We start from the raw sequence: 21,033 nt of genomic DNA on the forward strand, positions 1-21,033 counted from the left end.
ATAATATACGGTGTAGTTAAGGTAATCCAAACTTAAAGTATTTGTTTTGTCTGCTAACTCAAAATAGCGTTTATACAACTATCACAAAAATAATTCAAATGCTTATGTTGTATTTGCGAAAGTTTCTGATGAAGTTTTAAATGTGTTCAGTGACTTATATAGCTGTACTCTGTAGTTAAGTACATGTATGTGACTGAGTGATCTATATGTATTAAATAAACATGCAATGCGAAAATCTAAAATTATGAATGTAGAATACTTTTTCATGGACGACTCTGCGGGCAGAAGTTAGTATAAAATAAAACTCTCAACTTTAAATTTAACATTTTATTAAAGAAAACTTAGATCAAGCAGTTAAATTAATAACAAAATAATACAACGTATTTGCTCACCAGCAATGCATATATTCGCTAGAATTCACACCTGTATGTTAAATCGTAAATGTCTTATTCTATGCTTTTTTCGCCAGCTTTACACACACACTCTATCGCGCATGAAACAACAATAGTGCTTGAAAGAGCGCACGTATAAAGGATGTTTCAGGAGAAAAGGAAAGACCACGCGTCACGCTTATTTGTCTTGCAAGCGAAGACCGCGCTGCTTTCCCGCGCGTAATCCTGTACACTCCTAAGAACGTGCGATAGAGTGTGTGTAAAGTTGGCTATTGAGTGGTTTATTTTATAAAAATACTTAATTTAACCACAAAACAGATTTGTTACTAGAAACCCAAGCATACTTTATATTTCTGTCTCTTTCTCGCTCACGCATATAAATAAGCTTCTCGCTCGCACGCTCTAAATGTCTAAAATAAATCATGTATTCAAACGAAAATTACAATTTTAGGAACATAATATTGTTAGGATAGAAGTGATCTCTGGTCTCCACCCCTATGGAAATAGATGTGAATTTGTATATGTATGTATGAAATACATTTTAATGATTACTTTAACATCATTAATAGGCTTAAATACATCAGATAATAATGAGCAGAATTTCATGCGATTTTCATTAGGAGACAGTATCATTCTAAAGAAAGGTTTTTAGTGTACAATTCATAATTTTTGTATAAATTAACTAAAATATAATTTCTTGAAGATATTTCAAAAATTATATCTGAATCGTAATTTATAGTTATTGTGCTAAACAAAAAGACAAGCAAACAATACATAATATAATCTGATGGTTAAATATTACCTAACATTTATAACAAGTACATTGTAAATGAGCCAGTTTAAGTGTTGGTTAAGCTACCTGAAGATAAAGTGACAGCAAATGTATAAAAAACTTTTGTCAAAATTCCTTTGATAGATTAACTAGTACTTATTCAAAAGTCAAACTGGCTGTTAATTTCATTGGTAACTAATAGTAGAATTTTAAAATAGGTGTTATTTTTACAAGTAGGTACGAAACATAGAATTATTTATATATGAGAAAATCATTTTAAAACATAAATTATGAGTATGTTGCTTGTAGCCTCTATCTACCCCTATGGGAAGAAGCCGTTATTATAATATTTACTATGTCGTAGCAGTATTCAGTAGAAACGCACTGTTATTCATTCATAATGTAGATGAGTTTATCTGAAAATGACTTAAATCTGACCTAATGAGTTTTACAAATGCAATATCATATTCAACATTTCATCGGTTTTCAACCGTATAACAGTATTTTAACATTCTTATATAGAAAAAGGTTTGTTTTATACAATATACAGAACATTTACTAACACTATCGACAGCTGAGTATTGTTGTATGGAACCCTCATCAGCGCCCCTAGCGTATTCCACAAGAACTATTTAATAAATAGATTTTTGTGTCAAAAACTCGATAGTTGATAGTACCGAGTGCGAAAATCGTAATACAGTCATAAGATCAAGTGCCGGTTTCAACACACGCTTATATGCTATTACAATTAAAGACAAGACTAGTAAGATGAAAAATGCAAGTTTTATATCATTTCCAGACAATTTCATTAAGAAATCTGTCACAATTTTACTAGTTAACTTACCCGGTACTTATCAGTAAAAAGTTAAACTAGTATCAGTACATTAACAATAACTCATAATAAGATATATTTAATTATCTTTATCTTAAGTATATTTCCATTCTACTGACACCATGTGCCAAATTAAATATTAGTTTTATCCGACTTGGGTATCAAACCCACTACTAACGTAAACTTCTGGTAACAGTTGTATGTATTTTACAGTTCAATATTACATTACTGTCCTCCTGGCCGACATTTGGCTACGGTGGCCAATTTCATTAAAACTAGCCGACTGTGCATAATTTATAATGTCGCGTTTGTGCACAATACACAGGTACACTCTCTATTACTTCACTCTCATAGTCCGGTGGGACGGATAACCGACACGACCAGTGAGAGGTCTAGCGCAATTATTTAACAACTGTACGACTCAAGAATCGAATCTTTACTATATTCAAAATGACCTAGACTCAGAAATCGAAATCGTACTCTATAGTAGATATCTGTATGTATGTATGTATGTAAGTCTATCGATATATGCATTGCGGAGCGTGTTATATATCGTGTGTACATAATATATAGCTACAATATACAATAATCTACTTCTCCTTGTTTAACGCTTCTATAAATTCCTCCAGTTTCTCTTGGACTTGCCTTACTCGTTCTGGAAAATTACAAAAATTGATTAAATATATGTTTGATTTTTATATTTTGACGTAAGGTCTGTGAGGAGATGTGTGAAATATCACAGGATATTAGCCTTGCCTCTGGCTCATAGGCCAATTGCTATGTAAATTGACCCAAATTGGGTTCAAAAATAGGGCCACATACTTATAAGTATTGTTATTCATAATTATGTTATAGGGGTAACCTGTTTAGATTTGAACCATCCCTTTTAAAATTAAAGATTTAATGCTCTTAGGTAAGTTTACTAATACTTAAGTCCTAAGCTTTCAGTCCTTAGTTAGATACGTATTTCCTTCTGAAATAATATATTATTATGTATGTATATTCATATTTATATTACAATGTGAAGTATATACGTACTTAATTCTTCAGCTAATTCTACTCTTCTACCAGATAACAGTTTCTTTTTTAATTCAGGATCCGCCGCCATCTGAAACGGTACAATATTACAGTTAAATATAATGGAACAATCATTAATATCAATCAATTGGTTTATAGACCCATATTTGTGGGAGCAGTGGAATGTATCATGTACGGCACTGTTGTTTAATCACAGCTTTCCTCCCAGAGTGAATGGGAGGTTGAACCTTTGGACCATTATGCTAAGTAGAACATTTAAATAACTTCAAAAGCTGTCTAAAGGTGATTCCTTTACTTCACATTCTAATGGTCCAATACCAAAATTCCTGAATAACGAATAAAACAAAAAAATGGGTTCTTTTAGTAATTTTTGTGTGTTGTAAAATACGGTCATAAAATATGTATTATGAAAGACAAAAAACTACTTCGAAAATAAAATTTTCCCTTAATTTAGCAGGTTGTGAAAAAGCTCGAGGTTAAGTAGGCAGTCGTTTTTAAAAAATACTGGTATCTTTATCCGGTGAGACTGGAAGTCGACTCCAAAATGGTAGGAAGAAAGGCTAGACTGATGATGAATTGAGCAGGTTGTGATATAAGCTATGTGGTTACCTCGTCCAGCACCTCCCGCAGCTCGCGGTCGAGTCTGTTGGCCTCCCTGTTGCCGATCTGTTGGCGCAGCGCGTTGGCCGTGGTGCGGAGCGTCTGCTGCACCCGCCAGAACATCACCACCTCGCAGCACTCCTTCTGTCATGCGTACACACATACATAAGTATGTTATATTAGTTAAGGAACAAATATTAACTTTGTTTCCTTAGGAGAGTAGATCAAAATGCTTTTTTTGGGTCAAATGATGACATTTATTAAGACCTATACTGGACAAAGACTCCCCGAATGAAGGAGGGAATAGGTTGTAAATGGCACTGACAACTCAAAGTAAATAGTTAGGAAAGACAAGGCCAATTCAAATATTAGTATTAGTGAGTAAAACATTTTTACTTAAAGAAATTGTAAATTAAGAAAGGTATAGGTATAGACTTATATATACTTATAATCTACTATTTTCAAAATATTTACAGTTTATATTAAAGAAAGGTATGGATATCTGCAACAAAAAATAATAAATGAACATCAACTTACTCCATTTCCATTTTGTTGACTATACAAATAGAAACTCTTTCTACAATCACGTGCCCGCGTCTGAGCGCGCTGCAGGAAGTTCCTGGAAATATTACAACAACACATTACATTAAAAAGAAAATGATTACTATTCCCTTGAGCCCACCACGCTGGCCAATTGCGGGTTGAGGACTTTGCATATCTTCAAGAACTGTGTTAAAGAGCTCTCAGGCATGCAAGGTTGTCTCATGATGATTGATTCCTTTATCGTTCAAACAAGTATATATCGTTGGAACAAGTTCGCGTCCTACTTCTTTACAGCCAAAATTATTGTACGAAAAAAGATTAAAAATGCTGACCTCAAATACACAGGTTTCCATGTCTCCCTGATGTAGTCGTTATCCACCTCGATGCCGCGGCGCCGCAGGTTGTCCCGCACGGCCACCACCTCGTCGTAGGCCAGGCCGGGCCGCGCCACGCCCAGCCGCTCCAGCTCGCTGCGCACCTCCGCGCGACGGTTCTGCTCCTCCGTGCTGGACTGCCAGTACAGCCAGCGGTCTTTGAGCCCTGGACCTGAGGGTCAATCATTATTTAAGTTTGACGACCATGAGACGACTTCATGAGAGGAAAAACTACCAAGATTCGTCTTCATGAGAGGAAAATCTACCATGAGACGTCTTCATGAGAGGAAAAACTACCATGAGACGTCTTCATGAGAGGAAAAACTACCATGAGACGTCTTCATGAGAGGAAAAACTACCATGAGACGTCTTCATCGCGTCTTCATGAGAGGAAAAGCTACCATGAGACGTCTTCATGAAAGGGAAAACTACCAAGAGACGTCTTCATGAAAGGAAAAACTACCAAGAGACGTCTTCATCGCGTCTTCATGAGAGGAAAAACTACTATGAGACGTCTTCATGAGCGGAAAAACTACCATGAGACGTCTTCATCGCGTCTTCATGAGAGGAAAAACTACCATGAGACGTCTTCACGAGAGGAAAAACTACCATGAGACGGCTTCATGAGAGGAAAAACTACCATGAGACGTCTTCATGAGAGGAAAAACTACCATGAGACGTCTTCATGAGAGGTAAAACTACCAAGAGGCGTCTTCATGAGAGGAAAAACTACCATGAGACGTCTTCATGAGAGGAAAAACTACCATGAGACAGCTTCATGAGAGGAAAAACTACCATGAGACATCTTCATGAGAGGAAAAACTACCATGAGACGGCTTCATGAGAAGAAAAACTACCATGAGACGTCTTCATGAGAAGAAAAACTACCATGAGTCAGCTTCATGAGAGGAAAAACTACCATGAGACGTCTTCATGAGAAGAAAAACTACCATGAGACGGCTTCATGAGAGGAAAAACTACCATGAGACGTCTTCATGAGAGGAAAAACTACCATGAGACGTCTTCATGAGAGGAAAAACTACCAAGAGACGTCTTCATGAAAGGAAAAACTACCAAGAGACGTCTTCATCGCGTCTTCATGAGAGGAAAAACTACTATGAGACGTCTTCATGAGAGGAAAAACTACCATGAGACAGCTTCATGAGAGGAAAAACTACCATGAGACAGCTTCATGAGAGGAAAAACTACCATGAGACGGCTTCATGAGAGGAAAAACTACCAAGAGACGTCTTCATCGCGTCTTCATGAGAGGAAAAACTACTATGAGACGTCTTCATGAGAGGAAAAACTACTATGAGACGTCTTCATGAGAGGAAAAACTACCATGAGACGTCTTCATGAGAAGAAAAACTACCATGAGATGGCTTCATGAGAGGAAAAACTACCATGAGACGTCTTCATGAGAGGAAAAACTACTATGAGACGTCTTCATGAGAGGAAAAACTACCATGAGACGTCTTCATGAGAGGAAAAACTACCATGAGACAGCTTCATGAGAGGAAAAACTACCATGAGACGTCTTCATGAGAGGAAAAACTACCATGAGACGGCTTCATGAGAGGAAAAACTACCATGAGACGTCTTCATGAGAGGAAAAACTACCATGAGACGTCTTCATGAGAGGAAAAACTACCAAGAGGCGTCTTCATCGCGTCTTCATGAGAGGAAAAACTACCATGAGACGGCTTCATGAGAGGAAAAACTACCATGAGACGGCTTCATGAGAGGAAAAATTACAATGAGACGTCATCATAAATAATAAAGTCCTCGTTATACCTGTGAGTTCCTTGAGCTCCTTGTTGGTGTCGTCGAGCCTGTCCTTGACCGCGGCGTCCATGAGCGTGACCGCGGCGTCCCAGTCCTGGCGCGACGACACGCAGCGGTCTTGTAGCGCGTTCAGTTGTAGCACGCGGAGCACCTGTAATGTCATTATATTATCATAACATGGTATGGCAGCGTCTCCGTTTTGTTTTTTCCGTTTAAAGAATCCCTAGAAAATTAAGCATAAATTCAAGGGATCCTGGATAATCAGAAAAAGGTGTTTTGCTATCGAAATAAGTCAGCATTTATTAAAATTTATTCTTAGATTACCTAGAATTCTCAATTTCTGAAGTAAGAAGTCGGTCGTAGGACCGATGGTGACACGGTCGTGCTTTACGAGGCTCGTTTACGACCTCGACTAATCGTTTTCAGACAATTCACTTAGATTTTCTTACGGAATAATTCAGGGATACATTTTTGGCACAGTCCGGAATTTGAATTAGAGGTCTCTACACGGAAGTCGCATATCCTATCAATGTTTTACACATCACAAGTCCTGCACAGTTGACTGGTTTCATTAAAACTGGCTTAAATATCAGCTTGGAGAGCGTTATACTCATTTGAGAACGCGGGGGAAGCTGCGTGTGTTCAACTAGTGACACTCACGTCCTGCGCGCGGTCCTCCCACTGGTGGCGGCGCAGCGCCTCGTCCACGGCCTCCCTCTTGACGGGCTCGTAGACGGGGTCCGTGTCCCGGGCTCGCGCCATGAGCTCGCTGAACTCGTCGCGCAGCGCGTCGCGGCCCGCGCGGATGGACGCGGCCGGCAGCTCGGCCTCCGCCCACTCGCGCAGCTTGATGTCCACCGCCGTGTTGAACTTGTCTGGGACATGCCGTTCATAGCATTTAGTTAAAAAGTATAGGAGGGATGAGTATTAGGGTATTGTGTTATTAACCAGGTAACTAGGTTGTGAAGGTCCAATAAGCAATCGCTCCATGTAAAATACTGGTATTCAGGGGTGAGACTGGAAGCCGACTCCAACATCAGGCATCGCACAGACCAATTAAAAACATAAGTGAAATTTGTTTTAAGTAAATTTTGATGAAAACGTGCTGTGTCGACCCCCTTAACAAGGGTTTAAAACATACCAAAGAATAGGCAGCTGAAAAATGTGTTAGTAATTTACAATTATTTTACTGTAAGATTATCAGCTAATAGTAGAAACTTGGGAATCTTGTGTTTTATACTTAAAAATTTTACAATATACATATTATTGTTACATTTCTAACGAAATAATAAGTTACAAATTAAATAACGACTAAAAATTACAATCATGAAGAATTAACATTTAATACATCGTAAATACATTCAAAATTGTTCTACTTTTAATAAGTAATCTAACTATAATAGTAATATTATTCGTGTACGTGAATCTTACTATTATCAAAGTCGTAAGGGTCTAGCCATATTGTAGTAGCAGCTGTGTCCACGTGGTTACATTTCACTTGACGGGGCATAAACGCTATGAACATGAATAGAGCAGAACTCGTAAAGTGTATTAGGAATAAATAGGTCAGTGGGATGATTTAGTTAGTACATGCCTGTAAACTGTAGACGGTAGGGATTTTAAAGCATGCGTCAAATAACTTTATGTGTCTGAGTACTAATGTTGCTGCTTTGTAAAAATATAAAAAGAAAAACAGAGATGACGGAGATGAGGACTCTTACAAACATGCAAAAAATAACTTGTCTTTAAAGTTTCTTATTTTGTGCGTGTCCCATCCAATCCCATGTACAATGACCACATCTATTATTTCTATTTGCCGCTCTTCTTTTTCTTTATTTTTTTTCAACCTTTTCCAAAGCAGCTAACTATTGCATTCAAAACTCATTAGCCATATAGCATTATCTCGTAATGTATAATAATATAGTTCACATACCGACATCAGTATGTGCGTTAGCGGCGGCGGGCAGGTAGATAGCGCCGAACACTCTCTCAGCCGCGGCGCTCCACAGCGCCTGCTGCAGGCGCATCTCCCACACGTTGGCGGCCACGGCGGACAGCTCGGCGGACTGGTCCAGCAGCTCCGCACGAGCGCGCTCGAACAACTCGTCACGGTCCAACTCGCGCTGTCTGCGTATTAGGGAAGTATTTGAATTTAAATATAGTGTTGTGGCTTTTTTAGATGTCATGTATTGAGATTCGCTGATTGTTAGGTGACGCACAGCGGTCGTCATGACGTTCAAAATATTAATCAACTAGTTTTATCTCCGACTTTGTTAATGTGAATAGATTTTTCGTGAGTAACATTAGTATAAATTGCGCGCGGTTATAGACAAAGAATAATTATACATTAATTTTTATTTGAAACTAGAAAAATTATATCATTATATGGCAAAAGTCACGCCTCCTATAATGAACTAACATTGAAGAAATTAACACCACTACTTACACTTTCAGCAGTACATAACTAAAAAGGATTATTTCTCTTGATTGATTATTATATTGATTATTCTCAGAAGGGTTGACACTGGTTGCAAAAACGTTAGCAAAATTCTTTGACAACAGGTTTTCAAGGAACCGTTACCTAGCGTGGTATAAGGTCACAAAGAGAGTGTATACCTGGGGAAGGTGTTCTTCCACTCGGTCTCCAGGTTGAACCTCATGGCCTTGAAGGCGTCGGCCTGCTGCTCCACGGAGGCGCGCACCATGCGCCAGAAGCAGTCCGCCACCGCCAGCGACAGGTTGCGGGTCGTCACCTGCGACGGGGTCACCAGCCCGTCCCTGGGGGACGAATATTATTAGTATAAGATATTGTTTCGTTCTATCGCTTTACTTGAGAATATTTATACAAAAATCCCATTTATTTGCTGCCAAAATTAACAAGAATACTATCTATACTAATATTATAAAGCTGAAGAGTTTGTTTGAACGCGCTAATCTCAGGAACTACGGGTCCGATTTGAAAAATTCTTTCAGTGTTGGATAACCCATTTGTCGATGAAGGCTATACAGGGTGTAAGTGACAGCCTACCGAAAACGAAAAAAAATGACTTTAGACACGATTCTGGTGCTTATGGCGTTGAAAATTTTCATCGGTTTTTTCTTGATTTTTCCGATTTTTTATGCGTTTTTTTTAATTTTTTTTGGTATTATTTCGTTAATACTTCACAATGCAACATGAATATGAAAAAAAAATCAGTCATATTACTGTTTTTCACAAAAAACAGCAATGGATTATAACAACGTATAAATTCGCTATCAGCTGTTCGGCCAACGACACCGCGCCGGCGGCGGCCGGCCGCGACGGTCGACGTCACGCCGCGTACCTACGCGCGCCACACAGACACGATTACGCACACAGCTGTCAGCCTCACACTCACTAGTATGCAGCGTTACTTAGTATTTGTTCTATGTTAAAAATGAAAATTACATAATTATCCCGCTCTCCGATAAAAGGTAAATTCATAAGATTTAAAATGTGTGATTTCTTATTATTACACGTACAAATACATACAGAACGACAAAAAATCCTTTTGATATTCTTTAGCGCTATAAAAATCTCTAATAAACAATTTAACATTTATTGTCGCTTTGTTCCATTTGTTCTTGCAAAATTCTATTCGATATTTACACGCTCATTCATACTTCATACAAGCGCGGTGCGACTCGAAAAGTAGATGGCCGTAGTGACGCATGACGCCGCGACCGCGCGTGGATGTTACATAGATGGGATGCGACAAAATGGATGCTAAGTAACTCTCCGGGGATTATGAATTATGATAAGTTAGTTTCTCTGATAAGAATATTAATGGATATTGATTGTTATCATTGTTATGTACCTACATTTTTTATGGTTTAATTAAATAAACGTTTCGTGTTTATTTTATTTACTTTAAGCTGATTTTATGTTATAAATATCAAAGTATTTTAAACTTACATCAATAATGTTTGTAATGTTATTCGGTATTTGAATAAAACTACAATGCAACCAGTAACAACTGTGACAAGTAAAAATAGTAATGCCACATCAATATTTTATTGAATCTAATCTCTCGCTGGGATCCTAACTCGTCGCTCGTCACCAAATCGGCGGCGCGCGCGCGGACGGCGCGGAGGGAGCGGGTGGGGCGGGCGAGGGGCGGCGCGAGTGAGCGGAGAGGCGCCGGCGGCTCTCTTTGATTGATAGTTCGAGCAATTCGCTCGCGGAAGACGGAAGCTCTTCACCGGTGTCGTTCGTTATGTCCTATTCGTCGTGTCGTGTGTGAACTGTTGTTTATTATTACTTGTTATTGTTTCGGTTTTGAGTTGTTAGTGTTTTTATTGTTATTATTTTTGTTGTTATTGTTTTCGAAGTGCAGTTGTGTTCGTAAATAGGAAGAAATGTTGATGTGTTATGTATGGTGAAGCACGTGGAAGTGCACGGCGTGCTCTGCACCTGTACGTCCGGATCCAAAGGTACTCAAACTCTCGCCATACACCAGGTATTTGCGTGTTGATAGATATTGATAACAATTTGTTTTAGCACTTTCTTATTATTGGTTACATTTTGCTATTATTGTTTGATTTCACGTAAGCCAAGTAGGTACCTACCTACTTACAATTTTACTATGAGCTATTGTAACATACGGGCCTACTTACGATACCATAAACGATACATAAGATTGTTATCTAATGATAGCGTTGCATACTAGTGAGCGCATAGACGTGGTGGTACGCGTATGTACCTACGACGCGTCGCGACATGTCGTCGCTCAGCGCGCCGCCGCCGCCAGAAGTCACGTAGGCATGCGCGGAGATACATCGCGTTGTTCACTATACATTGAACGCTCAAAAATGACTAACTCGGGAACCAATCATTTCCGAGAAATATCGTTGGAGTAAATTTCGCGCATACAGTGTCACAAACTTACCAGTAAAGTTTTCGGTTAGCTGTCATTTACACCCTGTATATCATCACGCTACGACCAATAGGAGCAGAGTACCAGTAAAAAATGTTACAAAAACGGGGAAAATTTTAACCCACTCTCTCTTATTTGACGCAAGCGAAATTGCGCGGGTCAGCTAGTCAGATAATAAGATGAGAATTGTTCTAGAAAAACTGTGATGACTTTGCATGTCTCGTATAGATTCTATCATTGTACATAAATACTTAGTTATCCAGAGATATATAAATAATCATGTAAATGTTTAATACTCACTTGAACAGCTTGGAGGATCTAAAGAACCTCTCCTCGTACTCGCGTATGTTCTGTATAGAGTCGTCCTTGCGACTGCGGCCCGTCACCACGGCGTAGTAGCCCAGTGCCTTCATCGGGAACAACTTGCCTTCCAATATACGACGGATCTATAACAAAACACAAATTTCAGTAAAAAAAGTAAATTATTTTTATTTTATTTAAACATCTTATACAAATTTTGTACAAAGGCGGACTTAATGCCAAAGGCATTTTCTGCCAGTCTACCTTGGGGTGATGTAGAGATTAAATGAAGTAGGTGTTAAAATAATAAAGGAGGAAAATTAGGTTGAGAATAATTATGTCCTGTATGACAAGATGTATGGATGTGAATGAGGCAAGGGAAGTTAGTAAGGACTGTACCAAGTGGCGTGCTACCCATATGGGAAGAAGGCGAGACTTTATGTATGTATCTATGCACGTAACTCCTTAGGACTAAATAAATGATCGGACTAGCCTCTGTAGTACCGCGATTTTGATACAACGAACGACTAGGGCAACAAAATATTAACATTAGTCCCATCGAGGGCAACTGGGCATGCTTGTATAATGTGTTCTGTCAAGGACTCAAGGTACAATTGAGACAGAATAGTAATCTGTCCCGTCAAGGGAAGCCTGGGAGAAGGACAGACAAACATACATCTCTCTAAATGTTAGATAGTAGGCAAAAAAAAAAAAAGAAATGAACTATACTTCGGTAATATCACGCTTTTTCAAACTAATGAAGCGTCCAAACTGAACGAAATTTCGCATTTCGCCGTTCAAAGCTTATTTGTATAATAGGGGGGCGAGTTTTTTATGGTATGTCAGGCTTGTAAAAAAAAATTTATAGTGAAAAATACAATAGCACTTTTCCCCACTTGTGAATCAAACCTGTGTCTATGTACTCACTCTGTTAGGATTGGCGAGGTTCTCTTCCGCCAGGTCCACCTTGGTCAGCACGAAGATGGTTCTCTTGCCTGAAGGGTCGCACGACGACACCAGGTCTGTCACGTTGCTTCGCTCCGCGTCTACTGAGCCGTCCTGGGTTCGAATACGATATTTATCAACACGTACATGTCAAAATGTCAACTAAAATACTCGCTAAATAGGTTGTTTAAACGTGTGAATTTAATCGGGACCACTTTGCAGATGTCTTTATTAAATAACTAATGCCGTTTTTTACATAATTGATCCTACGAATTATTTGAAAAACCATTAAAATGTAGGCTTTAGATAACAATACAAAAATCATTAAGCGATTATTTAGATTAACTTTTTGATACAAGCCAATGCACGGCAAATATAGTAAATAAATAATATGCATAATAAAATGGCTTAATAAGAATGTTTCTGTTATACATTACTAACTAAATAAATTATAGTTCTGTTCGGTTATATAATGCTATAGTTTAAATACCTGTATACATAATATGATAGCGTTGGGATTGTCCATGTACTGCTTGGTCATCTGTTTGATCGCGTCACGAGTGTCTGACGCCATGTCCACTGTTTGAGTCTGAAATTACAATATAACATACTTAATATTTTAAATTACATTTTGAAGGCACTATAACTTTTCTACATTAACGGTAACCTGAAGCAGTCACGTTTGATATTGGTGGCTCACAATTTTCAAAATGTCATTCACCATAGGATAAAAAAAATTAACCGAGTAATTTTGCAGTGCTAGGCAGACTATAGATCCTCCCAGATAGGGAGAGGTGAGGTCTTGATTTGCTGGTTAAGTGCCGGTAAGACTTAACAAATGTACGTAGGTAACAAGCATTATTCTATAAATCTTTTAAGTCATGATTTTTCTCTAGAACTTTTAAGTAACGTACGTAGAAAATTTAACTTATAATTAATCTTTGGATCGTTTATTCTGCAACAGTTTTACAGGGTTCCGTACCTAAAAGGTAAAAACGGGACCCTATTATCATCTATACAATAAACGTTTTTAAATATGATGGTACAGAACCCTACTTGCGCGAGTCCGATTTGTACTTTGCCGGTTTATTATGTGACATCAGCTTATTCAATTTATTTTCAGACAAATACAGTAGAAAGTAATAAAGTATAAACGAGGTAGTTACCGAGATGACGCCGGGCAGGTCCACCAGCACCATGCGGTGCAGGCCGGGCCCCTTCACGGACATGGAGATGACCTCGGACGACACCGTGCGACCGCCGCGCACGCTGTTGCGCATGCGCAACTCCACCTCTCTGCAGGAACACCACACAAAAGTTAATATGAAATCTAACGGCAAAAAAGTAATGTATACTAGTAAGAAGTAATAAAAAGTAAATTGATACCGGTCAATAAACATACACAATGTATCTACTCCTGTAAAATATGTAAAATTGAGCAACTGACCATGCTTCAAAATATCATGTAGATATTGTGAATAAATATTAATTGACAGCGCAAGAAAAAGTGTGTAGCGTCATCTTTGAACTTAGTTTGCAAATAAGAAAAGAGTCAAATTCAAATATGCTTTACTCCAAAAACTTTTAACAAGTATTTGAAATAGTCATAGTATTTTCGTGAAAGAAGAAACGGCACGAAACTCACGGCTAGCTTTTTTTTAATTGACAGTATTACTATTTCTTAAATAGTGAGTGAATATACTGATATTAATGTATACTTACTTTCTTAAATCAGCTAAATCAGACTCCTTATTGAGATCGAACTCTCGCGCCGAGTCACGGAACTGCGCCACGTGGTACGGGCCCTCTGATAACGTCACTTTCACTGGCGCTCTGAAAATAAAATGTACAACTTACATAAGAAAACAAAAAAAAAACAAGCATATTTTCCATCACCCACAGTTCCTTCTATGTCTCTTATTTGAGTCTTTTCGGCCTCACAGCGATTTGCTGCTATATTCAGAGACTTATGCTGCTATATTCAGAGACTTAAAGTTATCTGGCGCGTGTATACCTGGTGCACATCTCGCCGGCTCCCCGGGGGAAGATCCTGGCCTGTGCTATCATCTCCAGCACGGAGGTCTTCCCGGCGGACTGGTCGCCCCTCCCCCACTGTTACGTACCTGGTGCACATCTCACCGGCTCCCCTGGGGAAGATCCTGGCCTGTGCTATCATCTCCAGCACGGAGGTCTTCCCGGCGGACTGGTCGCCCCTCCCCCACTGTTACGTACCTGGTGCACATCTCGCCGGCTCCCCGGGGGAAGATCCTGGCCTGCGCTATCATCTCCAGCACGGAGGTCTTGCCGGCGGACTGGTCGCCCACCACCACCACGCGCGGCAGCCGGTCCGTCTCGCCCGCGTCCCAGCCCGACAGCTCGTCTAGTACCGCTGAGTACATGTCGATTAGAGAACGCTGCAACACAAAAGAACATCAGTTAAAAACTGAAAAGAAAGTGTCATTTTCAAATCATTCCTCTCTTTTAGTTTCCTAGCGTGGAAATCTTGGCACTGTAAAGAAGAACAATCAGTCTAAAACTATATACCCCTAAATAAAAGACCCTGGAAATCACCACATTTATGAAACAGTAACTTCCGACAGAAATAAAACACCTATTATTCTAAGATCATCAGTCGTGTAAATAAAACCTATCAAAAATTACCATCTCATAATCTTTTTTTCAAGAATAAAAATATCTGTCTGGATCAAAAAGCTGAAGTCTGAAATAAATGCAAGACTCGAAGATTTCTAACTAATTATAAACTAACACCCTGAATCTTCCAGCAGGCAAACACATCGCTTAATCGGAGTTTAACACCACATTTACCAATGCAACAGTCATTCGTACCTTCATCTTCCTAGTGGAAGGCTGTCGTCCCTGGCGCAGCAGCATGTTCTGTTGTCTCAGCTCTCTGTTCTCTTGTTCTAGACGTTGTAACTCGCGCTGGTAGCGAGCCTGCAGCGCTAATACTTCCTCTTGTAACGCGTGCACGCGTTTTTCTAAACAAAATAATAAAATAAAATCAGTCTGCCTGGGACCACGGCGAGTGCAACCTGCGCCGAAACGTTAGGCATTTTAAGGTAAAATGCGTGTTCGCGTTAATTCCCGTATTCTATTATACATTAAACATGCAACGCGAGAGTTTTAAAAGTTATGAAAATAATATGGGAATTAGTTTAAAATCGATTTTATAAACGTATGGAGAGTTAAAGTTGTTTGTTAAAATTTTACTAAAGCCTAAAGTTGAATTTAAAATTGATTAAAAGTTGTTAAATTGTTTTTATACGTCAAGTATACGAAGACTGCGTGCACGTATACGCAAATTCGATTGACACACGTTTTTGGCAAAATTAAAAAACAAGCTGTTTGGTACATACAATTGATCTCTACTGGGCTGGACATTAATAGAATAAATTTCACAAAATGTGGGTGGAATTTTTAAGAAAACATACTTAATTCCTTAGCGACAAAAAAAGTCTACATTATACCATTTTCCTTTAGTAACCTCTTATTGTACGAATTAATAAGGGACAAAGAACGACAGTATCATAAAGAAAAATTTATATTCTTCTCCTCTAAACTTAGCTAAGGCTAATTATAAAATGAAGTAAACTCACCATAATTAGTATTAGTATGATCTTCCCGAGTGGGTGACGGCACCGGCTTGCTCTGCAGATTGTTGACGATCTTCGCCGGTTGCTCTGCCGAGATATGGTGGACTATGGATTACCGCAACATTTCGCGTCAACAAATAATGTGGTGCAAATCATAGTCAGTGTTAACACAAAGAAACTATAAAATTATAGGAGATAAAGAAAAAAGGCCAGGTGAAATCTAATAAGATTTTTTTTTTAAACTGGGATTATTAAAATAATTAAATAAGACTAGATGAAGACTAAAAATAAAAAAAAAGTATTTTTGAGAAATTATGTTAATAAAGTTTTGTATTGAAATAAAATAAAGCAGGGTATAGTTTAAAAAAATAACAGGATTCTATTAGAGAACAAGCTAGAACTAAATATATTTTAATGGTGCATGTTATATTCTAAATAGAACTAAAATATCTACACAAAAATACCCATGAATCACACATAACAAATGACAAAAATTTAAGAGTTATTATGTACTGTTCATCAGCACCACAGCACTAATATTTTTTCATTAAGTGTAGGAGCATATTAAATAAGAGTTTAAGGTAAATCAAAGACACTGACTGTCTAAAGTACATAACATTTCTTATAATCTGACGGCCGGTTCAAACAACAAACCGCCAACGAAACATAATTAACAAATATACACCTAAAATCCTAGACAAATCAATTTTTCATAGCACAAAATGAATTCAATTACAACCAATTTAACATAAATTTTTGTGGATTTCAATAAGATACTAAAGTTAATCCTTTGAACGCAACGGTCTGCTTTACTCGACAAATCAGAACGTGGTCACGACGCTATATTTTTGTCGACATTTGCAGACGAAAGCGTCGTAAGCTCTTTCTGATTTGTCGAGTATAGCCGATCGTGGCGGTCATAGGGTTAAGGGTTTAAACCGTCCGTTAGTGAGTGAACTTACCGAGGTTAGCGGAGTTGTTGACGGCGGCGGCGGCGACGGCGTCCTCGTATCGCTGCGCCAGCCACTCGCGCAGCTCGGCGGCGCGCTCCAGCCCCGCGGCCCGCAGGCGCGGATCTATGTGCACCGACAGCGTCAGAGGGACACCTAGCGGGCAGGACGGACGCTACTACCGCCGCTTCGACATCATATAGCTACTACTACTTTATACTTTACTTATAATGCTAAGCAGGTCTTTATATTCAAATATGACCTAATGTCACAGTGTTGCGGGTTTTAAATGCTATGTTTGAAGTTTGTTTATTCATGGTTATGTCAACCTGGTGTTAAAGTTGTTCAAGCTGCCCGAAGGTCTTTAATATGGTTGTGTTATTAACAACAGACGTGCTCCGTGCTCTCCGAAGCACAGAGGTAGACGTATAGCTTAAATACCACAAAAAGGCCACCCGCCCATCTAAGGAATGTCACTCGTTGATTGTAACTTAAGTCAATAAATATAGTTAATGTTGATGGGAATTGAACCCTGGCTATTATTTCACGGTTTTTTTTAATATCTAGCAAAATTTTAATATTACTAACCAAAGAACAAGCTGAAATAACTTACTATTTACAGCATGTCTTCTCCTTATTAGCTAATAGAGTAGGAGTTAATAAAAAACTACTTTAATTTTACTCTCAACATCTTTCAAAATATATATTTTTGAATTTCGTTTCTTTGAATCATAAATCATTTTCGATATATCAATATAGCAGCCAATTGGACAGTATAACTGTCTCACTCATATTGTATAGGTAAGAAAGAGCAAGTGAGATTAAAATTGGTGCGATAATTAAGTACAAATGACACAACACCAATATGTTGAAACTAACTACCAACCAACTCATGATAGAAAAACAATATTTTATGTTGCAGGCATTTAACTAAATTAATAGTTCAGAAAAATTTACAATTTTACAAAGCAAATGTAGCAGTAAAACCTGATTTGCTCTACATATAAGTTTTCTCATCATACTTAGTCATTTGCTATAATTATGTATAATTATTAATATTTTTATTTGCGATTGAGTCATTAAGGAACCGAAATTACTTGGATTTATTCTAAATTACTACTAAGTTTGATAAATGCCTGCACTATACACAAAGTAGCAGCATATTAGCTATTAAATAATTTGCTCTATTTCTTTTCTTACAATGGCAGGGTATCATTAGACGTTCCCAGGGTAAATGAGACCTAAGGGAACTGAGGTAGTACTCTTAAATGTGAAACGGAACAAATAATTTTATAGCTAAGTCACTGCTAGTCATGTTTGTATCCTCACCAATTTGGAGCTGGTCTCCAATCTTCTCCTTGGCTGAGATGAGGGTTGTGGTGAACTGGTCCCACTGATCATTGTCTGGGAGTAGTTCATTCAGCCAGCCCATGTCTGGTAGACCATCCTTCCATTCTGCATATTTCTGGAAAGAGACATTATCATGAACAAATATAGGCAAATACATGTTTTACTTGTATTGCTTAGTTTATAGCTCTATTTCCTAAGAAATAATGTATATGTAATCTAATGACTAAGCCTAATGGTGAAATAGTCATTAATATTAATGTCTGAGTCTAGCTTAAAGAGAAAAGGCAGTCAGCCTGCTTGATACATTACTTGGCAAAGAGGTGGTGTAATAAATGAGGTTATTGAGAATTTGGTATGCAAGAATAAAACCACTGTAAAACTTATAACAAAGGAGATTTTGAGCAGTAGTCACATTCCACTATAAAACTTTATTTAAGAATTTGTGAATAAACCAAATTGGTATCATTAACTTCCTATCAGCTAAAGATGTACACCGCTGGACATAGGTCGCCCTTACATACTTCAACACTAACTAAACTATAAAAATGTCTAGTAGCAAATGGAGCTCATTTTTCTATGACTTACTCACCTTATTAAGTGTCATGCCGCCACCCACAGCTCCGCCCAGCAACAGGTATCTGATCTTCAGAACTCCCCTCACTGCTCGTGCCACCAGCATTCCATACCGTCTTCTCTGTACATGACTAGTGTCTATAGGTTTGTGTAGAAGGACTCTGCGTCCTGTCCACACAGAGAATGCAACCGCTCGCTTGTCTACAGTCCATTGTGTTGATTTTTTGAGCGATGATCTGAAAATATACAAATGTACTTTGTAATAGATTATTTTTAATGATTTTTTGTGGTCTTTGCCTAGACCTAAGAGACAGAGATTATTGATATTATGATACAGATATTTTGCCAACAGTCTTGTATGTAGTCTTGTAGCAAGATGCATTATTCTGTCTATCTATTCCTATGGTAAAAGGTTGTGATTTAAAGTATGTGTAAGCAGTTTGTTCATTAAATATTGGTTTAAACCTACATACTTATTTGATTTTATATAAGGTAAATGAGGCTTAATTAATTACTCTAATTTAGTAATTTTAATATTGATCTGATTTATAGCAGAGGTATTTATATCTGTGTGTGGTCATTCAAACACACACGTGTTCGCATGTCATGTGCTGAAACACTGTTATTTACTAAGCATATAGCAATAAATCTAGCCATTACAGTAAACTTTGACAGAAACAGAAATATAAATGAATTTTGAGGTTTTGTTGATATTCAACTAATCTATATAAGAAGCCAGTGGTCTTTTATCTAACAGTAAATGATATTGCATCATGAATGGTAATAGTCTTTGCAATATATGTAATGCATAATCATTGCATTCAGTGAGAAGGTGACCATATTGTCATGATAATATGTTCATTGTTACCTTTGAGACTAGTAGCTCTCATATGAATTAAATAGCATTTTACTAAGACTGTACATACTGCAATGAGCATGTGTATCAGTTCTGAGTTGTAAATTTATCTACATAAATATGAATTTATAAGTACCTATATAGTATAGTGAATATGTATGTTTATCAACTGTCTGGTTCCCATATTACAAACTCTGCTTAGAATGGAATGTAATCAAATATATTTTTTTACTGTTATAATGTAGAACTGCAAAGGAATGTTTCCTATCACATGCACATGTTCTTGAAGCAATCTTTCACTTACATTGAGAAATGCACCCATTCAAGTTTCATTTGATATCTTACAGATAGTTGTGTTTAAAATTAATTGAAATTTAGTGGTAACATAAATAAATAAACAAAATTATTGAAATTTAGTTAACTAAGTTGCTAGGCGGTATGTTAAGACTACTTCCTGGCATAATGATTGACTTATGCCATTATCAATATCTTAGTGGGTCAGTAGAGTTTCAAGGTCACACTACATAATCAAACTAGGGTACCTAGATTTGAGTACTAAAACAATGTCCTTGGGGTCAATTTCGAGAAATTCGTCTGGTCTATTCAACATTCACGAGGAAAAGTACCAGGACCGTAGAAATGTATAGGAGTCATAGGTCAGTAACGAAGGTTACAGTGAGACTCACCTCATACGATTGTGAAGTATTCTCGACATGTTTACGTAATCCTTCCCGTTTGTTTAGTATTTCATAACCTATCGAAGGGTCTTCGGCAAAAATAATAAATTAAAAAGATGTTCTCATTTCATAACCTCCACCGGTATCAAGAAAAAAAATCACGTAATAACAAAATCGATATATTCGTGTATAGTTACGCTTTTATAAGTATATATTACACAATCAGCTTGTAAATACTTATAAATCACTTCATATTTTGAATATTGACAAATTACACATTTCAAAGGACATTTTCGATTTCATTTTTGATTTACGTTTTGTTATTGCGTGTTGTTACCGAATGGGCGCTGTCATTTTAAAAAAGTCAGAAGATTTACTGATAAGTCTTATATCAAAATAATAAAACACTATAATATAATCAACTTAAGTTTAAATTTTTTACCAGGAAGTATTTAAGAGCTATTTGCGATTGAAAATGAATACTTTATTTCAAATTCTAAAATTGCGTTTCGTATAAATTGTTGCAACAAAATT

At 37.6% G+C, this 21,033-nt stretch overlaps 1 protein-coding gene across 4 annotated transcripts; it reads right to left on the reverse strand.

Moving 5' to 3' along the window:
* Window positions 1-312: 312 nt before the first annotated feature.
* Opa1 (Opa1 mitochondrial dynamin like GTPase) lies at window positions 313-20,821 on the reverse strand. Of its 4 annotated transcripts, none has more exons than XM_076131843.1 (21): window positions 20,509-20,821; window positions 18,983-19,202; window positions 18,373-18,508; window positions 17,056-17,169; window positions 16,097-16,180; window positions 15,327-15,478; window positions 14,712-14,893; window positions 14,202-14,312; window positions 13,646-13,775; window positions 12,970-13,068; window positions 12,462-12,593; window positions 11,535-11,680; window positions 8,956-9,117; window positions 8,273-8,466; window positions 7,000-7,214; window positions 6,349-6,490; window positions 4,510-4,723; window positions 4,172-4,253; window positions 3,644-3,778; window positions 3,035-3,104; window positions 313-2,651 (listed from the first exon to the last, which is right to left on the reverse strand). In XM_076131843.1, the coding sequence occupies exons 1-21, from the start codon at window positions 20,535-20,537 to the stop codon at window positions 2,587-2,589; spliced, it is 2,814 nt and encodes a 937-aa protein (XP_075987958.1). In that variant the 5' UTR covers window positions 20,538-20,821; the 3' UTR covers window positions 313-2,586. The 4 variants fall into 4 exon arrangements, with proteins under 4 accessions (XP_075987958.1, XP_075987957.1, XP_075987956.1 ...); XM_076131842.1 differs by having other exon boundaries at window positions 16,097-16,198; XM_076131841.1 differs by having other exon boundaries at window positions 17,056-17,199.
* Window positions 20,822-21,033: the final 212 nt, after the last annotated feature.

This window comes from Anticarsia gemmatalis, chromosome 26 (genome assembly GCF_050436995.1).
Source record: "Anticarsia gemmatalis isolate Benzon Research Colony breed Stoneville strain chromosome 26, ilAntGemm2 primary, whole genome shotgun sequence".
In the NCBI taxonomy this organism is placed as follows: Eukaryota; Metazoa; Arthropoda; class Insecta; order Lepidoptera; family Erebidae; genus Anticarsia; species Anticarsia gemmatalis.